Source organism: Doryrhamphus excisus, linkage group LG16, assembly GCF_037039965.1.
Source record: "Doryrhamphus excisus strain RoL-2023G ecotype Guam linkage group LG16, RoL_Dexc_Guam_v1.1, whole genome shotgun sequence".
Taxonomy (NCBI): domain Eukaryota; kingdom Metazoa; phylum Chordata; class Actinopteri; order Syngnathiformes; family Syngnathidae; genus Doryrhamphus; species Doryrhamphus excisus.
Genome location: NC_136372.1, coordinates 6,601,077 through 6,628,179, shown reverse-complemented (window position 1 = coordinate 6,628,179; position 27,103 = coordinate 6,601,077). Strand labels below are relative to the sequence as shown.

Genomic DNA, 27,103 nt, shown 5'->3' with positions numbered 1-27,103 from the left:
TAATAACTTGCAATGAGTCTCTTACAGCACTGTGGAGGAATTTCGGCCCACTCATCTTTGCAGAATTGTTGTCATTCAGCCATATTGGAGGGTTTTCCAGCATGAAGCGCCTTTTAAGGTCATGCCACAGCATCTCAATAGGATTCAGGTCAGGACTTTGACTAGGCCACTCCAAAGGTGGACTTCCTGGTGTGTTTTGGATCTGCTGTAGAACCCAAGTTGGTTTCAGCTAGAGGTCACCAACCAGGTCTTGAAGTAACAAAAAAGCCCTACACCATCACACTACCACCACTATATTTTACTGTTGGTATGATGTTCTTTTTCTCCATGAGTCTCTAACAGCGCTGTGGAGAAATGTTGGCCCACTCATCTCTGCAGAATTGTTGTCATTCAGTCGCAATGGAGGTTTTTCCAGCATGAAGCTGCTTTTTAAGGTCATGCCACAGCATCTCAATAGGATTCTGGTCAGGACTTTGACTAGGCTACTCCAAAGTCTTCATTTTGTGGACTTGCTGGTGTGTTTTGGATTATTGTCCTGCTGCAGAACCCAAGTTGGTTTCAGTTTGAAGTCACCAACAGATGGCCGGACATTCTCCTTCAGGGTTTTTTTTGGGAGAATTCATGGTTCCATTTATCACAGCAAGTCTTGAAGCAACAAAACAGTTCCAGACCATCACACTACCACCACCATATTTTAGTGTTGGTATGATGTTTTTTTCTGAAATGTGCGGTCTTTTGTGACCTCTTGGATGAGTCGTCACTGCACTCTTGGGTTCATTTTGGTTGGCCGGCCACTCCTGGAAAGGTTCACCACTGTCCCATGTTTTTGCTATTTGTGGATAATGGCCCTCACTGTGGTTTGCTGGAGTCCCAAAGCTTCAGAAATGGGTTTATAACCTTTTCCAGAATGATAGATCTCAATTACTTTCTTCCTGATGGAGGGGTAATTACTTTTTGATACAAGGCCATGTAGGATTAGATTTTTTTTCTCCCTTAATAATAACAATTTTCATTTAAAAACTGCTTTTTGTGTTCAGTTGTGTTGTCATTGACTGACATTTACTTTTATTTGATGATCTGAAACATTTAAGTGTGACAAACATGTAAAAAAATTTAAAATATCAGGAACACTTTTTTACACCACTGCAGACTCACACTCAAATTCAATTTACAGTCTCCAATGAACCTAACATGTGTATTTTTGTCATTTAGGAGGAAGTCGGAGTACCTGGAGAACATGCAAACTCCACACAGAGATGCCGAAACGGAGATTCAAACCCTCAATCTCCTGACAGTGAGGCAAACATGCGAACCACTCATCCAATAAACTAAACTAAAAAAAAAATACATTTAAAAAAGCTGAAAATGTACTTACCTATCCCAGTGGTTGATCTTCATGGCTACTAAGTGATCAATCATGGCTTTGGTGTATTCGGGAAAACTGGCGATGTAAACACTTGGGGGGGAAAAAAAACATCAAAACAATAATTAACATACACAGAAAACATAAAAACATTCCAATTGGGCATAAAGTCGTACATTGCCGCTTTGTGCTTTCAATTTCCTGGCTTCACTCTGTCACGTTTTGTTTTAACAATATATTGAATAGATTGAATACAACCTATTACTGCTGAAAACATATGCATATTTAGGCAATGCTGTGTGTTGTCTAAAATAAGCATTTTCAAGCATAAAAATTGACTAAAATGCAAATATAAGGCATTCAGAAGATGCTAGGAATTATATGTAATATTCCACACTGGTCACTAGGTAATGGTAATGGATTTATTTCATTTGAACATGCATCAGATTACAATTGAATGCATCACATAATCAGTTCACAGTTCCACATGCCCAAAAGGAGTAGGAAGAAGCAAAGCTTATTAAATCCTACCCCTCCATCTGGTATTTTTACAATCAGTAACTGTTACATTTGTTCACTTCCTGCTTTCCATAATACAGTTTAAGGTTTTTTGTTTTTTTTAATAATGTACGAGGTGATATGAGCATCCAATGACATAATGTGTACCATAGTAAGTGTCAATATAGTGATATGTATAGCACATCATGACTGGTTCAAGACTCTTCATCCTTGTATTTAGGTGTCGCTAACGTTACTGTAATGTTCGGTAAGGCATAAAAAGACCGCCGAAACAATCTGATTTTATTGCTGCTTTGATTGACACAACAGAAAACAGGGATTAATGTTACAGATTTAAGAAAACACAAAAGTACAAGGTCTTATTTATGTCTTAAATGGCTTATTTACTCTTATTATGTTTACTATATTGAGTACAATATATGAATATGGGGTGTTACTTTATGTCGAGGGATTGTAATAGAAGGTCGTAATTACAAAAATATTAAATTTTTAAATAAGGAATCCTACTTTTTGGAAATTAACTAATTCATCACGGGATGAACTTTTATTTATAAAAAGTGTATATGTTGTTATAATCCTATGTATTTTATTGTTATGATTACTGGTGGTATTTCAGTACCTGGTGTTCAGATAGCAGTTGTTGCGATTCCCCACAGCATGATAGTCAGCTGTAGTTGCAATGTCAATGCCGTGTGGAAATGTCCCCTGTTGATTGACAAACAAACAAGCCAATTCATCACAAGAATCCGGACTTCATACTTGAAGAGTGATTTAGAGCCCAACGGCTGTTGTCGCTGCTGCCCTGAAGCTATACTGGAAAGCTATTCCAGCTTCAAGTGCTTTCACAAGCCCTACAGAACATAAAGTAGGATTGTACACAATTGTGTGATTACAGACCTGTCTGCCAACGTTCTCCTGGAAAGCAGCCTGGGACGGGAAGTGAGACATAAAATAAAAATGCAATTCTGTAAAATGTGAAATGATGTCGGAGTGATGCGGCGTGTTGAACACTTACAGAGGCGGCTCTGCGGCAGCTGACATCTCGATCAAAAACCGTCACGATCAGCAAAGAGCTGCAGAGAAGCACATAATGAGGGACAATATAATATTATGCTTTGCATTGAGTTGTGGACTCCTATAGAGCAGCTAAACACGGTACCCAACATATTCTGCACCTCTTTCTGCAGTGGACTTCCTCCTGACCCAAATGGTATGTTTAATTGATTCCACCCTTGCCCTATTATTGATACACCCACTCTGCTGTGATTGGTCACACTTCCAAGCACTCCCGAGGACTTCCAGATATGTATGGTAGGTCCGAGTGCAGGCAAACTGCAGCCCAAATAAGGAAGTCTGGATCAGTAGAACTCGAGCGGACTGAGTCATCCCAAATTTCTTTCAGGGTTCACTTCCAAACCTCATTATCTGATGCTTTGGAATTGTGTAATACAACATTGTAGCAACATTTAAAGGTCAGAAAAATGAAAAACTCGTAAGAGGTCCCCTTTGATTGACTTATGTTCTTTAAAAATGTAAGAGAAAACAATACATTTTGGTGAAAATATGGAAAAAATGCCAACATAACAATTTATTTGTGTCATTTCATTTTCCATGGTCAACAGTACTTTTTCTAAGTATTGGCGCTGAAATACAAAAATACCAAAAACAAATATACAGCACTTCCACACACTGTAAACATTTTTTTTTAGCTTTTAGTTCTGTCAACTTATTTTTGTGCATCAGGACAACTAAATTTTGCCAAAAAGTTGAAACAACTAGAAATGTTTTGAATATGAATGAATATTATAATGACCATATGAAATTAGGTTTTGATCCTCCCAATTAATGAAATAGTTCAGTCTACTTTGAAATGTGGGTGTACAACTTGTACAAGAGTGTGATGGGGTTTGCACATGCTCAGACGTTTGTGATGGTGCCACTCATCACACAGATGGTAAGAAACAGTCAGATTGTTCTTATGCTAATGTTTTAAAAATATGTTTTAAAAACAAAACATGAAAGTTTTAATATTTTCAAAATAAATTGTTCCAGACATTTTTTGACTTTAATCCAAATTTCTGTTTGTTAGTCTATTGTTTTGTAACAAAACAGTTGATTTAACATGGCATTTCTCGTTGTTATGATTTGCGTCAGATTTCAACCCAGACGACTGCATTTAAGAAGCTGATACGTTCTGTAAAAAATTCCAAGTTGACTTAAAAAAAATGTGTAACCTCGCTGCCTTAAAATTTTGATTAAATCTAGCAAATTATTTCAGGTAATTTCAACACACAACTAAGTTTCTCCAACTTAAAAGACCAAGTTCACGTGACTTATTGAATTGTTGTGGGAACTTCATGTTTTAGGTCAAATAACCAAAGATTTTGGTCGTATCCACAATATTAATCAAGTAATCTCAACAAATTTTCAAATCAGGTTAACAAAAAACACGAACGAAAAGAAGTAAAATCCCAGTTGACTCAACAAACTCAAATAACCAAATATTTTGGTCGTATCAACAATGTAAATCAAGTAATCTCAACTCATTTTCAAATCAGGTTAACAAATTATTTCAATTAATTTCAATTTAATTGTGAGTTGAATTTACTTGAGCTAATTAGTTAGACTAAATCAAAAAGTGAGTTGAGATTACTTGAGTTCTATTGTTGATGCAACAAAAATATTTGTTTATTTGACCTAATAAAGAAAGTTCCCAAAACAAAGCAATAAGTCACGTGAACTTGATCTTTTAAGTTGGAGAAATTTAGTTGTGTGTTGAAATAATTTGCTAGATTTAATTACAATTTTAATGCAGCGAGGTTACAAATTTTTTAAAGTTGGGTCAACTTGGAAGTCAGGGTTGAAATCTGACACAAATCATAACAACGAGAAATGCCATGTTAAATCAACTATTTTGTTACAAAACAATAGGCTGCCAAACAGAAATTTGGATTAAAGCAAAAAAATGTTAAAACTTTTTTTGTTTTGTCTTCAAAAAATATTCATGTGAGTTGAAATTACCCGAAATAATTTAATATATTTAATCCAAATTTTAAGGCAGCGAGGTTACACATTTTTTTTAAGTTGAGTCAACTTGGATTTTTTACAGATTTATTTTTTTTTTACAGTGCATGAATTTAACTTCTTTTTGTTCCTGTGTGTTGTGTTTTTCGTTTTTTTGCCATTACAGCATCCTTTGTGAACCAGGAAGTGCCTCCTAACAAACGTAATTATCCATCCATCTACCTACCTAATATGGTAACTGATGCAAAGACAAAGCTCCCTGATTAGTGTGAAGCTATTCGTTATCACAACATCACACCCCTCATTTATACTCACTTGTACGAATACTATGTGTCTGCGGCGGCAGGGTACAGTGAATACACCATGTTACAGCCTGATAAAGTACTTTCTGGCCTTGTTTACTCTTTCCTAAAACCTGGACAGTTTGGTCTTCCCAACTGCCCTAGCCTGGAGTGATGAAAATAAATTGATTGCACTCCAGATAACAACCTTTGTTTGTTTGTTCATGGTGCTTAAACACATCAATCAGTTATCTCGCAAAAAAAAAAATCGTTCCCACAGAACCGCTTTCAGGTTGAACGGCGCAGGAACCAGCTTGTCATATCACCTTTGCCAAGCAGTGACCGAAACCTACGGCAACAGGCGAAACCTGGCGATCCTGTAGACGAGGGCAAAGGGAGGGTGTCGTTGTCGTGACGCTAGGGGGATCAAACTGATGCTGCAGAGCTGGTCTGCACAGTCACGGGGCCGCACGTTGGGACACGCATCGCCGTCGAGTCACTCTTAGGGAAAAAAGACTGACTCAACGGTGTGGTAGTTGTCTTACCTGGCAATTTGATTGACAAACGGCTTGAGTTCTTTGGGATCATACGCCCTGGCGAAGGACCAGCACACGTAGCAGGCGGCGTCGCGGACATTGGAGCCGATGCTGCACGCACCCCTCTTTTCATCATAGGTCAGGGACTTGATGATGAGTGGCACAACTGAAAGACAAAATAAAGAATCAATAGAATTCCCACAGTAACACAAACCTAGTGCTGATTCCACATTTCAGCACTATACGTTGTCAAGTGACAATTGCATAGATAGTAAACATAACGTACAGCTTGTATATAGTACACAGGTACATCTCAATAAATATGATTAGCTTGCACGTTATTTTATTTCAGGTGTTCAATTCAGACTGAGAGACCATTTAAAAGATCAAGACTTTTTAAATATGAGATATGGATGTTGCAGGCTTTTATTAGCAGTAAGCTAAAATCATGCCCTGCGATTGGCTGGCGACCAGTCCACGGTGTACCCTGCCACTCGCCCAAAGTCAGCTGGGATAGGCTCCAGCACACCCTTGTGACCCTAAATGAGGATAAGCAGCAATGGAAATGGGTGGATGGAAGCAATAATGATCAAAAGTATATCTTAGTTACGTTTATTTATTCATTCATTCATTCATTTTCTGCCGCTTTTCTACCATAGCTACCCAGTGCTGGCAGCACTCGTGCAGCCTCAGACCATGCCTGGTTATGGGCAAGACCCAATCTCTTGCTACTCATATGTGTTGACAGATGTTTAGAGAGTAATGTGGACTCATTTTCAGTTGATAGTAATTCTGCATCTCAATAAATTAGAATATTTTGCAAAGTTCATAAAATTCTAGCCCGAAATTATTCATACTCCCGGCAAATTACATTTTATGTTACTTTTATTCAAACAGCTAATTTTTTCTCCATTGGTCATGACACAGGCATCTCGCAGATGGTTAAGCCAATCACAGGGCACATACGTATCAGCCCAGGCTGCACTGCGGTCTAGTGGTTAGCACGCAGGACTCTCAGCTAGGAGACCCAAGTTCAATTCCACTCTCAGCCATCTCTGTGTGGAGTTTGCATGTTCTCCCCGTGCATGCGTGGGTTTTCTCCGGGTACTCCGGTTTCCTCCCACATTCCAAAAACATGCTAGGTTAATTGGTGACTCCAAATTGTCCATAGGTATGAATGTGAGTGTGAATGGTTGTTTGTCTATATGTGCCCTGTGATTGGCTGGCGACCAGTCCAGGGTGTACCCTGCCTTTCACACAAAAACAGCCGGGGTAGGCTCCAGCATCCCCGCGACCCCAGTGAGGATAAGCGGCATAGAAAATAGCCTATATACAAACAGACCAGTATAAACCAATGTGCACACAAACATTCTCATCAATATACAATGCAAGTCGTATCATAATCATAATGTCAATATTGTACAGTATGTGGTCCACAAAGTTGAATTTCCTTATATTATAATGACAGGCTGCACGGCGGACGAGTTAATGCGCAGACCTCACAGCTAGGAGACCTGGGTTCAATCCCACCCTCGGCCATCTCTGTGTGGAGTTTGCATGTTCTCCCCGTGCATGAGTGGGTTTTCTCCAGGTACTCCGGTTTCCTGCTGGGATAGGCTCCAGCACCCCCCGCAACCCTCGTGAGGATAAGCGGTAGAAAATAAATGAATATAGAGTTGCCAGACGAAAGCCACTCCTTAGTAAAAGGAACATGGCAGCCCGTCTGGAATTTGCCAAAAAGCACCTGAATGACTCTCAGACCATGAGAAACAAAATTCTCTGGTCTGATGGCTTTCGTCTGGCCACTCTACCATACAGGCCTGATTGGTGGATTGCTGCAGAGATGGTTGTCCTTCTGGAAGGCTCTCCTCTCTCCACAGAGGAACGCTGGAGCTCTGACAGAGTGACCATCGGGGCCTTGGTCACCTCCCTAACTAAGGCCCTTCTTCCCCGATCGCTCAGTTTAGAAGGCCGGCCAGCTCTAGGAAGAGTCCTGGTGGTTCCAAACGTCTTCCATTTACGAATAATGGAGGCCACTGTGCTCATTGGGACCTTCAAAGCAGCAGAAATTTTTCTGTATCCTTCCCCAGATTTGTGCCTCAAGACAATCCTGTCTCGCAGGTCTACAGACAGTTCTTTTGACTTCATGCTTGGTGTTTGTGCTCTGACATGCACAGTCAACTGTGGGACCTTATATAGACAGTTATTATATTTCCAAATCATGTCCAATCAACTGAATTTACTGCAGGTGGACTCCAATTAAGCTGTAGAAAGATCTCAAGGATGATCAGTGGAAAAAAGATGCACCTGAGCTCAATTTTGAGCTTCATGGCAAAGGCTGTGAATACTTATGTAAATGTGATTTTTTTGTTTTCTATTTTTAATAAATTCAAAAAAAGTAAAAAAAAAACGTTTTCACATTGTCATAATGGAGTATTTTGTGTAGAATTTTGAGGTAAGAGATTAATTTAATACAATTTGGAATGAGGCTGTAACATGACAAAATGTAGAAAAAGTGAAGCGCTGTGAATACTTTCCGGATGCACTGTATATGTGTTTTAATATCGTTTTGTTTTTTTTAATCTGATACCAATATCAACCGATTAGCATTTTTTATGCTAATATCGGACATCACTACTCAAAACCAATGGTGTTCATGCTAAATATTGACACCTTGACACAATTTGGACATTTTCACAAGACAATAATGGACATTATGTACATTATGTTGAGTCATTTTTAGTGACAACTAAATCTATACTGCTATACAAGCTATGCAGTGACAACCTAAGCTTGATGTTCATTCATTCATTCATTCATTCATTTTCTACCGCTTATTCTCATGAGGGTCGCAGGGGGTGCTGGAGTCTATCCCAGCTCCAAGCTTGATGTGATAGTGGTAATGGATAGGCTCTCTAGTGAGGATAAGTGGCATAGAAAAAGGATGGCTGAAGTGGCATACTCACTTCTGTGAGATGCTCTAACCCTTGTGTTTCCTCCACATGTAAATACTCAGCGGCTGCGGCGACAATACGTCAAAACTACAATCCGCTAAAAGACACATGACCCGAAACAAGACTGGATAACAGAAGGAGCCCATCTCGGCGCATCATGCAAATCGTGGCTTGAGGCTTGACTAATATCAGGAACATTGATGTTGCCTGAGGGCCCTGCTGTTTGGGCTGAGGCCACACCCACTAAGTGAGACAACCCCTCAGAAAGAGGAACTCACCACACAACTAATATCAATACACATTGTGGATCGCAGACATCCACACACACACACACACACAAACACAAACACACACTCTAAAGTCATAGGAGCAGGAACTGAGGACCTGCTCGTCTGATACCACCTCAAGTTGCATTCAGAGCAGGTAAAAGCTATTTTAAGATTTCACAAAAAATTCCACATTATGTTACATTTTAGAATGTTTTGTTGCTTGTGTGTCGCTGGTGATGATCGTGCTCACTGATATTTATATGTGTATCTATTTCAATAGCACGGAAAATGAATTTAAACCGTTTTTAATAGTTAGTGTTTTTAACATTAAAAAAACAATTTTACAGCTAATTGGAGTTCTTAGTGAGGGAGTGGCAGAAACTTGAGGGACAACTTCTTGCGACAGCTCATGACAAGCAGGTTTCTCCGTGAGGCACAATGCGCCACTTTTTAGGTGATGTTTCATTTCTACAGGACAAGGTGACACGCTTATTTGTACACTTTTGTAACGCGTAATGCAGCTTTTCCTCGAATTGTTTTTAGCCAGCGCCAGGTGAGCTCATTGGTGCATCCCGCAGGTGTAGTCATGGGAAGCAGGTGGCTCCCGGTTCCCACACGGGCAAAAGTGAGTTTGGGGAAAGTAGCAAGTTACAGCACGCCCTCCGCACGTCTGTGTTAGTGAGTCAAACCAACAGCAGTGACTTAGCGGCCGCTGGGATGAGTGATATCTAAACTGAATTGGTTTGCAGGTGAACAATAAGTGGGTACAGGTGGAGACGCTTTAAGCGGCCGCTAATTAACCTAAACCGCAAGAAAACAGAGTGCACCTATGTAAAGCTACAGTATGCATACTTGTTTGCATAGGTTTTGCATATTCATCCCTGTCCTGTTTGGTATCCGACCAGTTTGCAGGATCAGTTGTAAAAATACATTAGCCTCAGGGTGCAGTGTTTTTGGGCAGCTAGAGATTTTGCACTAGTATTTGCAAAAACAAATATTGTCCCGATGTGTTTTGGTCTTTCATTCAACACGACTACTTGCAAAAATATATAACCAGGGGAAACCATCATATCAGCATTTGCAGATAGTAATGCCACGCTTCTGCATAAGAGTTTGGACTCTTGATTGTGCTTTAGTCACTGTTAGAAAACTATTTAGAATTATATTTCTTATTAGCACCTTCCATGTGTAATAAATAGCTTTAATCTCTCTGTACTGTACACCCTATATATGACATCACAGTCTGTAAATGTTCAGTTTGCCTCCTTGCATGCAAGTTTTTATAAATTTACCTCTAATTATCATCAAAGAACCTGTCTTGTCTTATATATTATTGAAGTGACATGCTTTTCCTTTACTCTTGTTTGAGGGAGATACAACCACGCCTGTTTGCTATTGGTAATGAGGATTCTATTTAGGTTGAGCTGGGACGTTAGCGAGTTGCAAGTTCATTTGCTTGCCGCTTGAACTTGTATGCTGCTTTGGGTGGCCGCTATTTAGCAAAATTTTGCAGGGGCACGGGAACTAATTGGTCATCAATGATAATTTTAACCACAATCTATAGGGGACACCACAACGAGTTATGTTGAAAAATTAGTCACTCTATAGTCATATGTAGAGCACTATGATTTCTGTGTTAATGCAATTGTGAACATACATCCATCTGTTCATTTTCTATGCCGCTTATCCTGATCAGGTTTCCATTGGCCAATGGAATATACCGTTAAACACGGAATCTTACAGAAACTGGCATATTGTAAATGAAATGTTGTCATTAGCCACGTTTACATGATTCCGAATGGAATGTTTCCGAATGACGTACCAGAAAACAGTGTATACATGGAAAGGAATATTCCAATCTCCTGTCTACATGCACCGCTATAATCAAAAGGAATAGTCAATGGGGCATGCACAGTAAAACGTAAACAACATCACGTGATTCATCAAAGATGGCGGACGAGAGTGTGATTACCACGGTTGTTGGGACAGTTGCTACACTTTTTTTAAAAGTTTGTATAAAAAACAAACTTTCCGCACCCTGACAACTTTCCGATTGAGTGGGTACAAGATACCTCAATCGGATTGGGGAAAGGAATATTCCACCCCTGTGAATCCGATTATGTATTCATTCGGATTGGCACTTTTCTTTCGGAATGAGGTGTATACAAAAGTTACATTCTTTCTGTTTGAGCAAATAACCCGAATGGAATTGGAATATTTGGCTATTGTGAAACATGGTTATTGTGAAGAGAAGAAATGTTAGCGTGGGTAATTAGCTACGTTTACATGGACCAAAATATTCCAATTGAATGGCTTCCATTGCCATTGAATGGCAAAAATGTGCAAAACACCTCTCTTACGAAGCGTGAATGGAAGCTAGCGGGGTTAGCGTAGTTTAGCAGAGCATGCTGTGTGTGCTACTAGGGCTGTATGAGGGTGTTTTACAATGCCGACAAGGATGTTGTGCAAATTCGGACTGAAATAAGGACGTCAACAGACATTCGTAACACAATAAACACAGAGGTTTTCAGCACTAATTGTGAAAACAAAATAAGGGTGTCATTCATAACACAAAAGGAACTGCATTGTTGACTACGTCTTCCTTAACTACTGGTTCGGGTATTACAGTTTTTCAGAATTTTGTGCTTGCAGAGGCATCAACGACCAATGACGTATTGCATAATTTTTTGCATTTAATTAACATATTACCTTACCATAGTATGTCCTATATTGCCGTGAATGTGGGTGGAGATTTTATGTAAATCATGTGTTCAATGTCTTTGTTATAGAGATAATCTGGAGATGGACACTGCCCAGGAACGCAAGCCAAAAAGGCCTCACTACATTCCGCGACCGCTAGGGAAGCCATTCAAGTACCAGTGTTTCCAGTGTCCTTTCACTTGCAACGAGAAGTCCCACCTCTTTAACCATATGAAGTACAACCTGTGTAAGAACTCCATCTCCCTGATGTCACAGAAAAATAGTCTGACAACCCGACAGGTCAAGGCACCGGCAAAGACCGTCCCAGTAAAGCCTGAGGAGGGTCCAGTCTCGCCAGGAGTTCCATCCATCAGTCAGAGGAAACAGGAAAACAAAGGTGAGGTTAGTGATGCACCGGAAGAAGTCGATGTTGAGTGCCAAAGTCCTATCCATGACGGAGAGAAAAGGGAAGAAGATGTTCCCGTAGGGGACAACCAGGACAGCAATGACACCAAGTCTATTCCACGGCCATCTGCCTTCTCTCTGGTCACGCCCAACCATGATGAAGCCTTCAAGACATCCGTGCAGCAGTCAGACCGTCCACAAATTCCTCATTTCAGTTGCCCACCATTCCCATGGACTTTTAAGCCATTCCCAACTCCCATGGGTTCCGAATACTCTCCTTATCTTTTGCCTGACCGGCCTTTCTCCTTGCCATACTACCACCCTGGAACCCAAAATGCAAATGAGGCAAATTCTTCTTTCCGGGTAGAGGTTCCAGTTTCCCAAAGGCCAGTGGTACCACACGCCATCACTCCGCCACCTCCTGCTTCACTCTTCCCACCTTACCCGTACAGATACTGCCACCCAATCCACCCCTATCATTATAGCCTGTACAGACCCCATGAGATCTCCATGCCCATCACGGCATCAAGATATCTTCCTATGGACTGGTATAGACCAACCGTCGGTTCTAAAGATTACAACTTATACATGCAATCCCATCCCAGTCATTTCAACACCGCCGAAGAAGAACAGCTGGGACACAGACAAAGTGGAGACAAGGCAACCAGACTGAGCCCGAAGGAGGGATGTTCGGCTTTGGGATCCCCTGACAGACCTAGTCATGCACAGGTCACCCCGATTGATGGCGGGGAGGCGGCACATGACACCAACTTGGACGAGCGGCTGCCATCGTCAGCTGTTCAGCAGAAGCAGACTGACGCCAGGCGGAAGGATACGGCGGAGAGCTTGCTGCAGTTAGGAACTCTGCTTGTGGATGGAGGGTAAGAGGATTGCCGCCGTTGTGTATCTTTGTTATCATCAACATGGCTTTCGGCAAATCCACAGTGCCTCTGCTGGTTGCAGCCAAGTACTGCACTCCGGTTTCCAGCAATTTTCCAAAAATAAAAACAACATACAATGTAAAAACTATCCCAAATGTGTATGAAATAATAATAATAATAACATTTTTAATTTAATTTAATTTAATTCATAAAATTTATTATTATTATTATTATTTCATAAACATTTGGAAGAGTTTTTACATTTTATGTTGTTTTTATTTAGGTCTGTCAGGGGATCCCAAATTAAAATTAAAATTTTAATTTTAATTCCAGGAATTTTCCAAAAATAAAAACAACATAAAATGTAAAAACTATCCCAAATGTGTATGAAATAATAATAATACATGTTATAAATTAATTTAATTTAAATTTTAATAAATAATAATACATTTTATACATTTTATAATTTAATTTAATTTAACTCAAAATGTATTATTATTATTTCATACACATTTGGGATAGTTTTTACATTTTATGTTGTTTTTATTTAGGTCTGTGAGGGTATCCCAAATTTTAATTTTAATTTTAATTTTAATTTTAATAAACAAGACAACAAATATTTGCTAAAATTGAATTCAAATTAAAAATTTGCTAAACTCATCTGACGTACAAGCTGCAAGTTTAAAGCTAAATCGTAAAGGCACAATCATTTTTGAGGTGGTGCTTGGTGTAAAAAGTTTAGGAACACCCATCACCTGTAGATACCTACCCTCAAGTCTGTGCCAATTATTTCTTCATGAATTATTCACTAAAATTAAGCAAAATGTAAAAAAAACAAAAACAAAATAACAGATTTAGCCTGAAGCCTTTGTCAAAAGTGTAATTATGGTCGCCAGCAAACTGCAACTTTAGTATAAACATGATCACTTTAATTCATGTGGTCACTTGATCTCTTTTACAGATCAGCTGACAACAGCAGATACTCCGCCGTGTCTGTGTCATGTCCTGAAACTACATCCGAACAGGAAGATGAGGACAACAAAGGAGATCCGGCGCCACTAAACCTCTCAACGAGAACCCAGAACAAAGACAGAGTTACATCCGAGCACAGAGAGAGCGGCTCTGACATAGACGAGCCAACGGGACTAGAGCTGCCCCTGAACCTCAGCCTTCGCTCTTCTCATGCAAGCCCATCGGATGATCATCAGCTCAGCACGGATGAAGAAACGTTCAACCAGAGGCAGACAGCGGCGCTCGCACTCTGTCAGCTCTCCATAGCTAGCACGGCTGCTACTTCGGGTGACTTTGAGCCTGCCGAGGGACTCAAGGAGGATTCCACAGAAAATGGAGGTCCTCACGCACCAGAAGAGACGAAGCGCAGGACCAGGGCTACCGTGACAGGTGTGAAACGATCAAACCAAGCAAAACCAAACCAAAATAAACCAAACAAGAGAGCAAAGGCGGCAACGCGGAATACAAGAAGGAGGCCTCGCTGTTGTTAAACATACTGTATAATATTATTTTGTATAAATTCTAAAAAAAAAAACCCAACTTAATTCTAATCAGCCTATTGAACATCATTACTGAAGCACTGAAAGACTGCAATACTGCAAATAAACCACCAGGAAAACATATAGCACTGTCTGTATGGTACAGTTTGTAAATATGCTTTTATGTACACAAACACACAGGACACAACATCAGGTACACCTGCATAATATGAGTACTACATGTTTACGCTTGTTGTTGTAATTTGCAGTGTTTCTATTATTATGGTTACCTTATTTGTCCATATGAGGTGACAAAAATACTGTGTAAAATAATAATACTGTATAATGTATGTATAATAATATGAACATTATCGTATGGACTTGAATATAAGCAGACCCCTTCCTTTTAAAAGCCGATTATGGAAAAATAAAATAAAAGTTTTTAAAATAAATGAATCTGAAAGTGAAATTAAATTCCATTTTAACCTGTTTTATTAATCATGTTTCTCAGCTGCTTAACTTTTGTTTCATTGTCTTACAAATTACATCACTGTGTCACCTTTCTTTATGTCACTGTGTGAGCGGCAGGAAGAAAAGCTCTGACTCTCTTGGCGCTATATGTTGGTTTGAATAAATCTGTAGACCTCATCTTTTTTACACTTTTTTTCTAGGAGGAAAAAAAAGGTTCCATGTACAGTATTATCTTTGCAAGGGCGGAATTTTGCTAAAATGCTAAAAAAAAAAGCTAAAATTTTGCTAAAAGTCTTGTGCAGGTGTACCTGTTGACTGATGTATTAATTGGAAAAGGTGATGAGGACTGTTTACGTTCACTTTTTATGAAGTCCACTTGAAGAAAAGCGGAATAAAGAAATATTTAAAAAAAATAATGATCTATATGCACATAAGTCATGGCCACCTACCATCTGTCAATCTGGAGGGCAGCAGTAGGCCCCTCCGTCCAAGTTCCGCCAGAGCCAGACAGCCTCCATGCCAAGTGTTGTCAGTTTCCTGAAAGCTTTAACATGAACCCCCACGCTGGGTTGAAAAATAACAGCTAAAGGAAACGTATTAAATACGTACGTACATGTGTACAGTACCTGAAGCAGTCCAACACTGATGCGACCACCTCATCTGCCAGCTCCTTTGGAAGCCTTCCGGTAACCCTCCCTACACTTCAGGGGTTAAAAACACACAACATTCGGGAAATGCAACACCAAAAAGTAGCAAGAAGGTTTGAATGTTACCCTTTTGCTGCAGACCAACGCACTATTGTTTCCTTATCCTTAAGTCCCACCAGCAGATGCTCTAAAACACATTCAAGAACACATTAGTTTATCTACAGAGGCAGTGGAACTTGAACCAAACGTGTTGTTTTGAACCTCACCAATAACGGTCTCTAACTCTTCTGGTATATCATAATCCTCCTCCGCTTGTGTCCCTTTAACGGCTCCAGGCTCTGCTGAGTGAGTGTTGGTCAAAAGAGTGGAAGTTATGGATCTGCTTCCTCTCTGGTACCTGGAGGAGAAAAAAGTGTATTATTCATTAATTTATTCATTTTCTACCGCTTATCCTCACGAGGGCCGGCACAGCGGCATTATTAGAGCCTTCTAGACATGAAATAACACCCCTATGTTAAATTTTAAACTCTTATTACTCACATTTGTAAACAAAAGGAAATAAAACCTTTTAGGGGCTGCACGGTGTGCGAGTGGTTAGCGCACAGGCTTCACAAATAGGAGACCAGGGTTCAATTCCACCCTTGGCCATCTCTGTGTGGAGTTTGCATGTTCTCCCCGTGCATGCGTGGGTTTTCTCCGGGTACTCCGGTTTCCTCCCACATTCCAAAAACATGCTAGGTTAATTGGCCACTCCAAATTGTCCATAGGTATGAATGTGAGTGTGAATGGTTGTTTGTCTATATGTGCCCTGTGATTGGCTGGCGACCAGTCCAGGGTGTACCCCGCCTCTCGCCCGAAGACAGCTGGGATAGGCTCCAGCACCCCCCCACGACCCTCGTGAGGAAGAAGCGGTAGAAAATGAATGAATGAATCCTCATGAGGGTTGCAGGGGGTGCTGGAGCCTATCCCAGCTGTCTTCAAATATCCCCCCTAGTGTCGGTGATCAGCATAAGAATAACTAAGGACACTTTTTTTCTCATAACATTGGTACTTTTAGTGTCAATGTTTGACTTTCATGTCGAATAAGAATTAAAACTATAGTGGCGATCTTATGGGCAAATTCTGGGAATTCACACAATAAAATTCGGCGGATAGCCCTTTAAGGGCATTCACGTAATTATAAAACATTTACAAAGCAGTGCTGGGAAGCGAGAAGAACTCCCAGCAATGCTACAATATCGATATTGTATGTAACAACCATAACAAATGTCATATTTAATTATATTTTGGTTTATATACAACAATATATAATGTAAATCTAAACAAGTGACCAATCATTTTACAAATATATTTAATACTATTGCTACCAATAATAACCTTTCACCATAATTGTGACTAATACTATCAATAGTAATATTCATTCATTCATTCATTTTCTACTGCTTATCCTCACGAGGGTTGCGGGGGTGCTGGAGCCTATCCTAGCTGTTTGCAGGCGAGAGGCGGGGTACACCCTGGACTGGTCGCCAGCCAATCACAGGGCACATATAGACAAACAACCATTCACACTCACATTCATACCCATGCATGCACGGGGAGAACATGCAAACTCCACACAGAGATGGCCGAGGGTGGAATTGAACTCGGGTCTCCAATTTGTGAAGCCTGTGTGTTAACCACTCGCACACCGTGCAGCCCCTAAAAGGTTTTATTTCCTTTTGTTTACAAATGTGAGTAATAAGAGTTTAAAATTCAATATAGGGGTGTTATTTCATGTCTAGTTTCATGGCTCTAATAATGCTTAAATATTCATTCATTTTCTACCGCTTATCCACAAAAAGAGGGTTGCCGGGGTGCTGGAACCTATCCCAGCTGTCTTCGGGCAAGAGGCGGGGTCGCCAGCCAATCACAGGGCACATATAGACAAACAACCATTCACACTCACATTCATACATATGGACAATTTGGAGTCGCCAATTAACCTAGCATGTTTTTGGAATGTGGGAGGAAACCGGAGTACCCGGAGAAAACCCACACATGCACAGGTCTCCAATTTGTGAAGCCTGAGTGCTAACCACTCACACACCGTGCAGCCCCTAAAAGGTTTTATTTCCTTTTGTTTACAAATGTGAGTAATAAGAGTTTAAAATTCAATATACTGGTGTTATTTCATGTCTAGAAGGCTCTAATAATTCTTAAATATTCATTTTCTACCGCTTATCCACAAAAAGAGGGTTGCCGGGGCGCTGGAACCTATCCCAGCTGTCTTCGGGCAAGAGGTAGGGTACACCCTGGACTGGTCGCCAGCCAATCACAGGGCACATATAGACAAACAACCATTCACACTCACATTCATACCTATGGACAATTTGGAGTCGCCAATTAACCTAGCATGTTTTTGGAATGTGGGAGGAAACCGGAGTACCCGGAGAAAACCCACGCATGCACGGGGAGAACATGCAAACTCCACACAGAGATGGACGAGGGTGGAATTGAACCCTGGTCTCGTAGCTGTGCGGTCTGCACGCTAACCACTCGACCGCCATGCAGCCAAAGTGTATTATGTTAGAGCTAATTAGCAGATACTTTATTATCAGGTTTGTGTCTGACCTCCAAGGTGCCAAACGAGGCTTCAAATAAGTGAGGCCAAGTCTCTGGATCAGTTTGACGTTGAGCTTCCTCAGCGTGGCCTCGCTGCTCTCTGACAGATGTTTCTGTTCCAGACACTGCAAGACGGTCGGAGCTGTGGAGCAAGGATGAAAACAGCAATCAGTTTGGGAAAAAAAAACTACTAGAATCCCTTATTTAGGTAAAAGCACATTTCCGTGAACAGGAAGGACACATAACCTGTCTGCATGCAAATAGCGACTATTACTGTATTTGTATTCACAAATCTTTGTTACCACAGGCAAAAGCAACAACAACTAAGAACGCAACACATTCTTAAACTACAATGGCACAGATCCTCGCCGAGGCATTTTAAGTTGCATCAGCACCAAACTGTGTGGTAAAAAATAAAAATAAAAAAAATCCTGTCATGATTCACGTCATAATTGTGACGGTTTGGTGGAAACTGCCTGAGGAGTTTTTGGATAATACCCTTTAAGTATTAAAATAATCTATTGACACTAGAAACTTATAAGCCCCAGGAAATGGATGTACTTCTCATAAAACAAATGTCATATTTGGTAACACCTTTTAAATTACAGCTGAATGTCACACTTTAATCACGCCTTCATTATTTTATGTCGACATCGACGGTGTCCAAACTCCGAAGGGGGGAACCTACCGTGCTGTAAGAGGTCATCACGCTTGCCGTGTTTAAAAAGCGTGGCCTGTTGGAAGATAAACAAGATGAAGAAACACACAAATACAAAAACACATTGTTTTTAAGGGCAGGCCTCAGTTTTGAACGCCTTAAGCGCTGCTTCACAACAAGGGGGAGACGTTATAGGAACACGTTATTCAAGTTTACCGCATTATGCCACAGTGCTGTAAATACACTTACATGCTTGAAGCATCACTTTAATTAACACTAAGTCATGTGACATACATTGTACAGCATACGTATTATGAGGCTTCAATTAAATTCAACCACAAATGACCTTGCACGAGGTCATTGGTTACATCATTAACTACCGTCTTAAAATACGGACGCATATTGTATACACAAAATCACATGTGACCTGAATGTATGTTTACCAGGGCCTGAAGAGATCCATCCAGCAACATAATGGAGTGCACTGACTGGTCATTTGTTTGGGATATAGTGCGAAGGCTCCAGTCCAAAAAGTCTCCAAGGCACTTCTTTTGCACATCAGGGCGTGTCATGAACCTGAAGAGGACATTTGAACATGAGCTACTAGAAATGTCATAGAGTAGGGGTCTCAAACACGCAGCCCGCGGGCCAGATGTGGCCCACAGGACACTAGTTTGAGGCGTGTTTTGTCATGTCTACGGGGCTCTAATAATGCTTTGTTAATTTTAATCTGAAAAAAGTAATTTGTCTACCCACCAACTATATGTGGTTTCTTAAGTTTTTATTATTTGCTGTTTATGTTTATTTATTTATTACTGATTTGTTTGTCGTCTATTGTCTATCATCTACTGTTGCCTGCTTGTTAAGCCCTTTGAGGCTCTTTTGTGATTAAGGGCTATATAAATAAACTTGACTTGACTTGATTGATTGATTTTCTTTATTCTTGATTTGTTTATTTTGTGCAGAAAAATAAAAATTAAGATATTTGAGAACAGTGGAATGTTTTATCAGCGCTTTTATTGTAGAAAATCGGAACCAAAGCACTGAAAAAGTTTGTATATTTTTGTTTTTAATAAATGCGTTTTTTTGGGGGGAAAACCTGATGTGGCCCAGTCTCACCCAGACCCTAGCTCCAGTGGCCCCCAAGTAAATTGAGTTTGAGACCCCTGTCATAGAGAAAGTTAAGTCATTTCCAGCACAATCCTGCCCTCTAGTGGCCACACGGTGCAGTTGAAATACAGTAGTTCTATACAGTTCCTATACTTTTTCATTTATTGGTGTATTTTTTTTTTACTTGTTACTTGCATGCTGAAAAAGTGTATGCACCCCTACATGTAGAATGTACATAAATACTAATATATATATAAATATATATTCTCGATGTTTCTAGTAAGGAGTAGATCTTTGGGACTTGGTCATTTAAATGTAGCTTGTAGGCTGAAAGAGTGTGGCCACCTCTGAACCTGGACTTTTTCTTTTTTTTCGTCTTTCGAACATGAAAAACATCCAAAGCACAACAACCCAACCAAAATCAATACAAATAAAAATACCTATGCATATATAAATATACAGATGTTCGAAAGGGAGTGGGAAGAAGTCAAGACTATTATTTTATTTTATCTTATTTTATTTTATTTTATCATGCATTAAAAAGCCAGGGTGTAGAATGGGCCTGTTGAGAGTGGGTCTTACATTGAATGAATGTGATTTGTTAACAGGACTGTGACTTACTTGGATACCAACACAGATGCAGCATCCCTGGAACTATCTCTGACAGCAAGATACGACTGCAAGGACAAAAAGCTACTGTTGAATCAACTGTCACAAAAATAATTACATACTACATATCATAAAAGGTAATGACAAGTGACAAATAAAGTGTAGACCAGATGTATTATAGCAGTACAGGATACAGGACTTTCCTATGACTTGAGACCTCTATTTGTTATCCATCAGTTCTACTTGCCTTTGCAATCGCCAGAATACGGTCCATGATGGCCACTCTGGCTTGACCACATTCAGACTCCAAATGCCCATCCAGACGAGAAAGGTCAAAGGGCGTGAGGCACGTCATGGACAGCCACAGCAACAGCATGTATCGTGTCTCCCATGTCTAGAATCAAAACAATCTTATCTAGCATCTGATGACCAGGAAAACAAAACTTGTCTAGTGTTGATTGAACCTCCGTGTCTGTCGGGTCCTGGCTGGAGAGCAAATCCAGAACCGGCTGGATGTCAGCGACTTCATGAGGGAAACGTCGCATGAAGATTTTATAACCTCGCACCTGGGCAGAGACACATATAAATGAAAATTGACAGCATGGCACCATGAAAGATCAGCCTACTACTTCATAGAGACCAGCTTTGCTTTAAAACAGGCTTCGCTACACATCTTAAAATAAATCCTGGAACCAGATTGGCAGAAAGGCTAACTCAACATGAAATTGCTGTTAACACTGTTGCTCACATAACCATGCTGTTAACATTTGTGTCCTCCCTCCCACTCCTTAAAGGAAAACTGCACTTTTAATAATGTTGTTATGATAAATGGCATCTATTACATAGGACAAGTGCAATGTTACAGTGTATATATATATAAAGAGTTTTCCATTTTGACATAGCACCTCTTGCAGCCACACACTTTGTCAAGGCAAACATTAGCAATAAAGCTACATACATACAAATGGTTATGTTGCTCACATAACCATGCTGTTGTTTACATTTGTGTCCTCCCTCCCACTCCTTAAAGGAAAACTTCACTTTTAATAATGTTGTTATGATAAATGGCATCTATTACATAGGACAAGTGCAACGTTACAGTGTATATATATATACAGTGAAGAAAATAAGTATTTGAACACCCTGCTATTTTGCTATTTCTCCCACTTAGAAATCATGGAGGGGTCTGAAATTTTCATCGTAGGTGCATGTCCACTGTGAGAGAGATAAACTGAAAAGAAAAATCCAGAAATCACAATGCATGATTTTTTAACAATTTATTCTTGTGATACAGCTGCAAATAAGTATTTGAACACCTGTGTATCATCTAGAATTCTGACCCTGAAAGACCTGTTAGTCTGCCCATTAGAAGTCCACCTGCACTCCATGTATCATCCTGAATCAGATGCACCTGTTTGAGGTCGTTAGCTGCATAAAGACACCTGTCCACCCCATACAATCAGTAAGACTTTAACTTGTAACATGGCGAAGACCAAAGAGCTGTCCAAAGACACCAGAGACAAAATTGTACACCTCCACAAGGCTGGAAAGGGCTACGGAGCAATTACCAAGCAGCTTGGTGAAAAAAGGTCCACTGTTGGAGCTATCATTAGAAAATGGAAGAAGCTAAACATGACGGTCAATCTCAATCGGAGTGGAGCCCCATGCAAGATATCACCTCGTGGGGTCTCAATGATTCTAAGAAAGGTGAGGAATCAGCCCAGAACTACACGACAGGACTTGGTCAATGACCTGAAAAGAGCTGGGACCACCGTTTCCAAGGTTACTGTAGGTAATACACTAAGACGTCATGATGTGAAATCATGCATGGCACGAAAGGTTCCCCTGCTTAAACCAGCACATGTCAAGGCCCGTCTTAAGTTTGCATATGACCATTTGGATGATACAGAGGAGTCATGGGAGAAAGTTTTATGGTCAGATGAGACCAATATAGAACTTTTTGGTCATAATTCCAATAAGCGTGTTTGGAGGAAGAAGAATGAAGAGTACAATCCGAAGAACACCATCCCTACTGTGAAGCATGGGGGTGGTAGCATCATGCTTTGGGTGTGTTTTTCTGCACATGGGACAGGACGAGTGCACTGCATTAAAGAGAGGATGACTGGGGCCGTGTATTGTGAGATTTTGGGGAACAACCTCCTTCCCTCTGTCAGAGCATTGAAGATGGGTCGTGGCTGGGTCTTCCAACACGACAACGACCCGAAGCACACAGCCAGGAAAACCAAGGAGTGGCTCCGTAAGAAGCATATCAAGGTTCTAGCATGGCCCAGCCAGTCTCCAGACCTGAACCCAATCGAAAATCTTTGGAGGGAGCTCAAACTCTGTGTTTCTCAGCGACAGCCCAGAAACCTGACTGATCTAGAGAAGATCTGTGTGGAGGAGTGGGCCAAGATCCCTCCTGCAGTGTGTGCAAACCTGGTGAAAAACTACAGGAAACGTTTGACCTCTGTAATAGCAAACAAAGGCTACTGTACCAAATATTAACATTCATTTTCTCAGGTGTTCAAATACTTATTTGCAGCTGTATCACACAAATAAATTGTTAAAAAATCATGCATTGTGATTTCTGGATTTTTCTTTTTAGTTTATCTCTCACACAGTGGACATGCACCTACGATGAAAATTTCAGACCCCTCCATGATTTCTAAGTGGGAGAAATAGCAAAATAGCAGGGTGTTCAAATACTTATTTTCTTCACTGTATATAGTATATAAACAGTTGATCCATTTTGACATAGCACCACTTGCAGCCACACTTTGTCATGACAAACATTAGCAATAAAGCTATACGTACATACAAACGGCTCCCAGGAGGGCTAACTATCAGCACTTGCATCAGTGCTGGATTTTGACTTTCAATACACTAATATGGCACGTCTGAAACCTATTTAAAATTGTTGAGAACTGTATAATACGACCATAAATGATCTGAAAATTCCATAAATGTCAGATTGACGTTTGTCAATTTAGATAAGCAACATTAATGTCTGACCTGACAGATGACGTAAAGAAACTTGAAGCCCAAATGAAACAGAGAAGAAGGACAGTCTTCCTTCCTCACGAATTCCAGTATCATATTCACCATCCATTCTGAAACATTTAAGTAAACATTTAAAAGTGGTAATGTGATGTAAACATGAGGTTAATCGTTGTCTTTACAACATACCCAAGTGTGGGTCCAGAAGATGAGGCTGGTCTCTATACAGGTTGAGTGTGACTGTGGGTGGAGATGCGATGATTTGATTATGGCAGTGGTTTAAGAAGACTTTGCCATTAATTTGGCCTCACCGAGGAGCTTCTCCGTGGTGGACTCTCTGCTGGCCAGCTCTCCGTGGACCTCCGGTAGACTGGCAATGAGAGCCTGGGTCATGTCCTTCTCATTGAAGCCCTCCAACACACACGTTTTCAAAACCACATCTCCTGTATCCCCCGAACATCCAATCTCTTCTGTCCCGGTTAAATCCATTTTGCTTGCTTCATCGGACCCGTAGCCAATCTCACCTAAAATCATATTACCCCCTTTATCGCCGTCAATTTGACTTTTGGACAAATCCATTTTGATTAAGTTTTGCTATGGTTATAGAAGCTAGCTTGCTATTGTTAGCATTCACGGCTAGCAAACATAGCATGAGTGAGCGGGTGACACATTGCACGTTGAATTGACGTACATACAGTAACTAAGCTAATTGTTATATGCAACAATGTTTCCCGTTAAAAAATGAAATTTGCTTATTAAATCAGAAGAAAAGCTACTCCGCTTCAAATCAACAGTACACTGTCGGCAAGATAAGTTAACGCCCAATAGTACGGCAAGTGATAAAGTTCAACTAGGGACGTTAGTGCGCGTGCGTCAAGACAGCCATACCCGGAACAAAAACAAAACAATAAAATATGTTGTACAACTTTTTATCGTGTTATTTTGTGTGTTCACCTTTCTGTACTGATTCATATGTATGTTTTAATTGCTGGATCTAAATGGTGAACAGTGCATTAGGTTATGTACGACTGTGATTCTGAGCATTTATTTATTGTTACATTTTTTGGACTGGTCATCTTTCCTCCCAAAGCTTTATTTGAATTCTACTGTACTAAATGAGATACATTTTTGTCCCATAGACTCATAGACAGACTCACAACCGCTATAATGAATAAGCAAAACTGAGCATTATTAAAGCAAACTGCATAGACTTGCTCTTTACAGTTATTTTTTCATTGTTGGAATTTCATGCAATGATAATTACAAAGTTCTGTTGCACAATTTCCTTGTATGGTTATGCAGATATAAATGTATCTTAAGCCTGGCTTGTGTTTATTAAGACTGTGAGTGTAGTTATTTCAGTAGGCCCTTCATCGCGCTAATTGATGAGCCTCTGTAGCTCCCGCCAAAGTGGTTCCAGTGGTTCAGGTAGTGGAAAAGTTGGTAAAGCTGGTTTCTCTTTGCCAAGCCAGGTGCCTTCGGAATTTTATCATGGTATGCTGAGTAAAACGAGCTGTTAAACCCTCCAAACATCCCAGTGATTGCCAACTCAAACTCTGAATGGCCGTAGAAGGAAGCGGGGTCAAATGCCACTGGTCCTTCGCAGGATTCTGCCACGTTGCCTCCCCATAAGTCTCCATGGAGAAGAGCAGGGACAAGCTCCGCCTCCTTGAAAAACTGTGGGATCTTCAGCTGTAAAGATGGGTGTAATTTAAGGTTATATCAGCACACATAAATGGCTGTGGTGAGGTGTGGAAGTGTACCTGAAGCTGTGTCCAAAGCTCTCTGGCTTCTCTATCTCCATTAGTTTCCTCCAGCAGGTTTAACTGAAGCTGAAGCCTCTGCCGTGTGAAAAATGTCACCCAGTCATCCTGCCATTCATTTTCCTGTTAGAGTAAACAAAAGCCACAATATAACACCATGTCCTACACATCAGGCTACAATGACATGTACTGTATACTTGACCTGTGGTAAGTATCCACAACATGTGGTGGTGGAGAACCCAAATTTTTCCACATAAGTCCCCTCAGACTGACCAGCTCCTTTTCCTATTTACAGAGACAGCACTAATTAATTCTTTACATTCATCCTCAAATAGCAGACTCACTTTAATAGATGCCATACCTTAATAAATCACAGAAACAAATGCCATTTTAGAGGTCCCACATCATGCTATTTTTCAAAAATAAGTCTCAAGAGGTCCCACAATAGTGTTTATTCTAAAATCTACCCTCGGTGCTAGAATTTTGGTTAAAAGTACTTAAGTAAGCACTACTGTGAACACACTCTTTTGCATATTAATGAGCTGTGTTTGTCCACTCCTGTAGCCATGCAGGCTTTATTTTAAGATGTACAGTACAGGTTTTGCTATACTATATCCTGCTTTTTTACAAAGCTGTCCTCCATGAAGTGGTGTGTGTGGACACAGTGCGGGTTCATGTAGTTAGGGGCGGGCCAGCGGTGGTATGGCCATAATGAAATCTACAATTTGAGTGCCTATTCGCTCAAAAGTCAAGTAAACAAGTGAGGGACATTGATACTGTATATCATTCTCATGTTTGGTGCTGATAAACAGGTTCTGGAGATACATGTTTGTGACAAAAAAAATCAATTTTGCATAACGGGTGACCTTTAAATCTTAATATTCAAAGTCATTGAGAGATAACATCTCAAGCAAAGTTAACAAAAAAAGCCTTCTGGTGTCAAACAGCATGTTGACGTGTCAATATTTGCTTTTAAAGGTTGACATTACCAACTGTCTGCTGCTCTTTGTGCACTGTCTCCAGCTGTTTCTGATTGTGAAGATGAAGATCAGCCAGCTGCTCTCCAAGTGTCTGTGAATATCTGCATGTTGCAATAAAGTTAATTAGATAGGTTTTCATGAAGTATTGCCAAAATTATAAATATCTTACTTGTTTAGACCACGCATGTCCAAATGCTCCATAACAAACACACACCCTCCAGTGTCCAACTCGAATACCTTCACAGGTTTGGGCACTCTGATAGTTTGTGTTTTTAGAATGGCCTCCAAACTCGCCATTTCCCCATCAAACATTAATTTAGCCTAAAGAGTGAGAATAAAACAGTCACAGCATGCACAGGTATTTTTGTAACGGTGGTACAAACAGGTAACAGTTACCTGGCTCTTATGGTTTATCTTTACAAACACTCGTCCAGTATCAGTATCAAAACTCTGACCCTCGCTGATGCATCCACCGGAAGCCTGTCCTGCAGATTTTAACATGGATGTCCCCAACTCCTTCTTTAACTTAGCTTCCATTGCTAATTCTTGATGAGTTCTGAAAGCGATCCACAGAAGAAATGCAGGCAAAAATGGGGTGTGCGCAAATGGCGTCGATCTTGAGATCTGTTACATTATATTCCGCTATGTTTATTTACAACGAAATGTCTCGACTGACCCGTCCCACTAGCACGTGACGCCACGCAGCACCGTGGGCTAACGGTTGACTCTATGAACACCTTATTAAAAGATATAAACAGTTTTAACAACCGTTTTACGTGTTTAGGCACTGTTTCGGTGACCTATTGCGTATTAGCTCTACAACGGTACTGTAGTCCTAATTAGCT

The 27,103-nt window shown here is 40.3% G+C and overlaps 3 protein-coding genes across 3 annotated transcripts in view; 1 reads left to right on the top strand and 2 right to left on the bottom strand.

Annotated features, from left to right (window-relative positions):
• Positions 1-24,340, bottom strand: part of tbcd (tubulin folding cofactor D) — a 36,888-nt gene extending 12,548 nt beyond the window's left edge. Inside the window, exons 1-18 of the mRNA XM_058049828.2 lie at positions 23,827-24,340; positions 23,705-23,755; positions 23,531-23,628; positions 20,983-21,084; positions 20,766-20,912; positions 20,531-20,586; positions 19,243-19,375; positions 18,830-18,875; positions 18,151-18,283; positions 15,807-15,937; positions 15,667-15,727; positions 15,520-15,594; positions 15,343-15,437; positions 5,733-5,889; positions 2,898-2,955; positions 2,780-2,809; positions 2,502-2,587; positions 1,376-1,456 (exon numbers count right to left, since the gene is read on the bottom strand). Coding sequence (XP_057905811.2) covers positions 1,376-1,456; positions 2,502-2,587; positions 2,780-2,809; positions 2,898-2,955; positions 5,733-5,889; positions 15,343-15,437; positions 15,520-15,594; positions 15,667-15,727; positions 15,807-15,937; positions 18,151-18,283; positions 18,830-18,875; positions 19,243-19,375; positions 20,531-20,586; positions 20,766-20,912; positions 20,983-21,084; positions 23,531-23,628; positions 23,705-23,755; positions 23,827-24,094 — 1,808 coding nt within the window. The 5' untranslated portion in view covers positions 24,095-24,340. The remainder of the gene's footprint in view (positions 1-1,375; positions 1,457-2,501; positions 2,588-2,779; positions 2,810-2,897; positions 2,956-5,732; positions 5,890-15,342; positions 15,438-15,519; positions 15,595-15,666; positions 15,728-15,806; positions 15,938-18,150; positions 18,284-18,829; positions 18,876-19,242; positions 19,376-20,530; positions 20,587-20,765; positions 20,913-20,982; positions 21,085-23,530; positions 23,629-23,704; positions 23,756-23,826) is intronic.
• Positions 8,997-15,273, top strand: znf750 (zinc finger protein 750). The gene is made up of 3 exons (XM_058049830.2): positions 8,997-9,100; positions 11,736-12,932; positions 13,894-15,273. Exons 2-3 carry the CDS (start codon positions 11,749-11,751, stop codon positions 14,432-14,434), a joined length of 1,725 nt encoding a protein of 574 aa, XP_057905813.2. The 5' UTR covers positions 8,997-9,100; positions 11,736-11,748; the 3' UTR covers positions 14,435-15,273.
• Positions 24,341-24,494: 154 nt separating the features above from the next.
• fn3krp (fructosamine 3 kinase related protein) lies at positions 24,495-27,070 on the bottom strand. The gene is made up of 6 exons (XM_058048302.2): positions 26,655-27,070; positions 26,428-26,579; positions 26,268-26,359; positions 25,481-25,563; positions 25,279-25,401; positions 24,495-25,207 (listed from the first exon to the last, which is right to left on the bottom strand). Exons 1-6 carry the CDS (start codon positions 26,793-26,795, stop codon positions 24,869-24,871), a joined length of 930 nt encoding a protein of 309 aa, XP_057904285.2. The 5' UTR covers positions 26,796-27,070; the 3' UTR covers positions 24,495-24,868.
• Between the last annotated feature and the right edge of the window lie 33 nt (positions 27,071-27,103).

Bases quoted from the DNA above. Each gene is read 5' to 3' on its own strand.
- znf750 (XM_058049830.2), top strand. From the start codon at position 11,749: ATGGACACTGCCCAGGAACGCAAGCCAAAAAGGCCTCACTACATTCCG. The intron at 12,933-13,893 runs GTAAGAGGATTG...TCTCTTTTACAG, and splicing joins ACTCTGCTTGTGGATGGAGG to ATCAGCTGACAACAGCAGAT.
- fn3krp (XM_058048302.2), bottom strand. From the start codon at position 26,795: ATGGAAGCTAAGTTAAAGAAGGAGTTGGGGACATCCATGTTAAAATCT. The intron at 26,580-26,654 runs GTAACTGTTACC...CTCACTCTTTAG, and splicing joins AGATAAACCATAAGAGCCAG to GCTAAATTAATGTTTGATGG. The intron at 25,402-25,480 runs GTCAAGTATACA...TTACTCTAACAG, and splicing joins GTTGTGGATACTTACCACAG to GAAAATGAATGGCAGGATGA.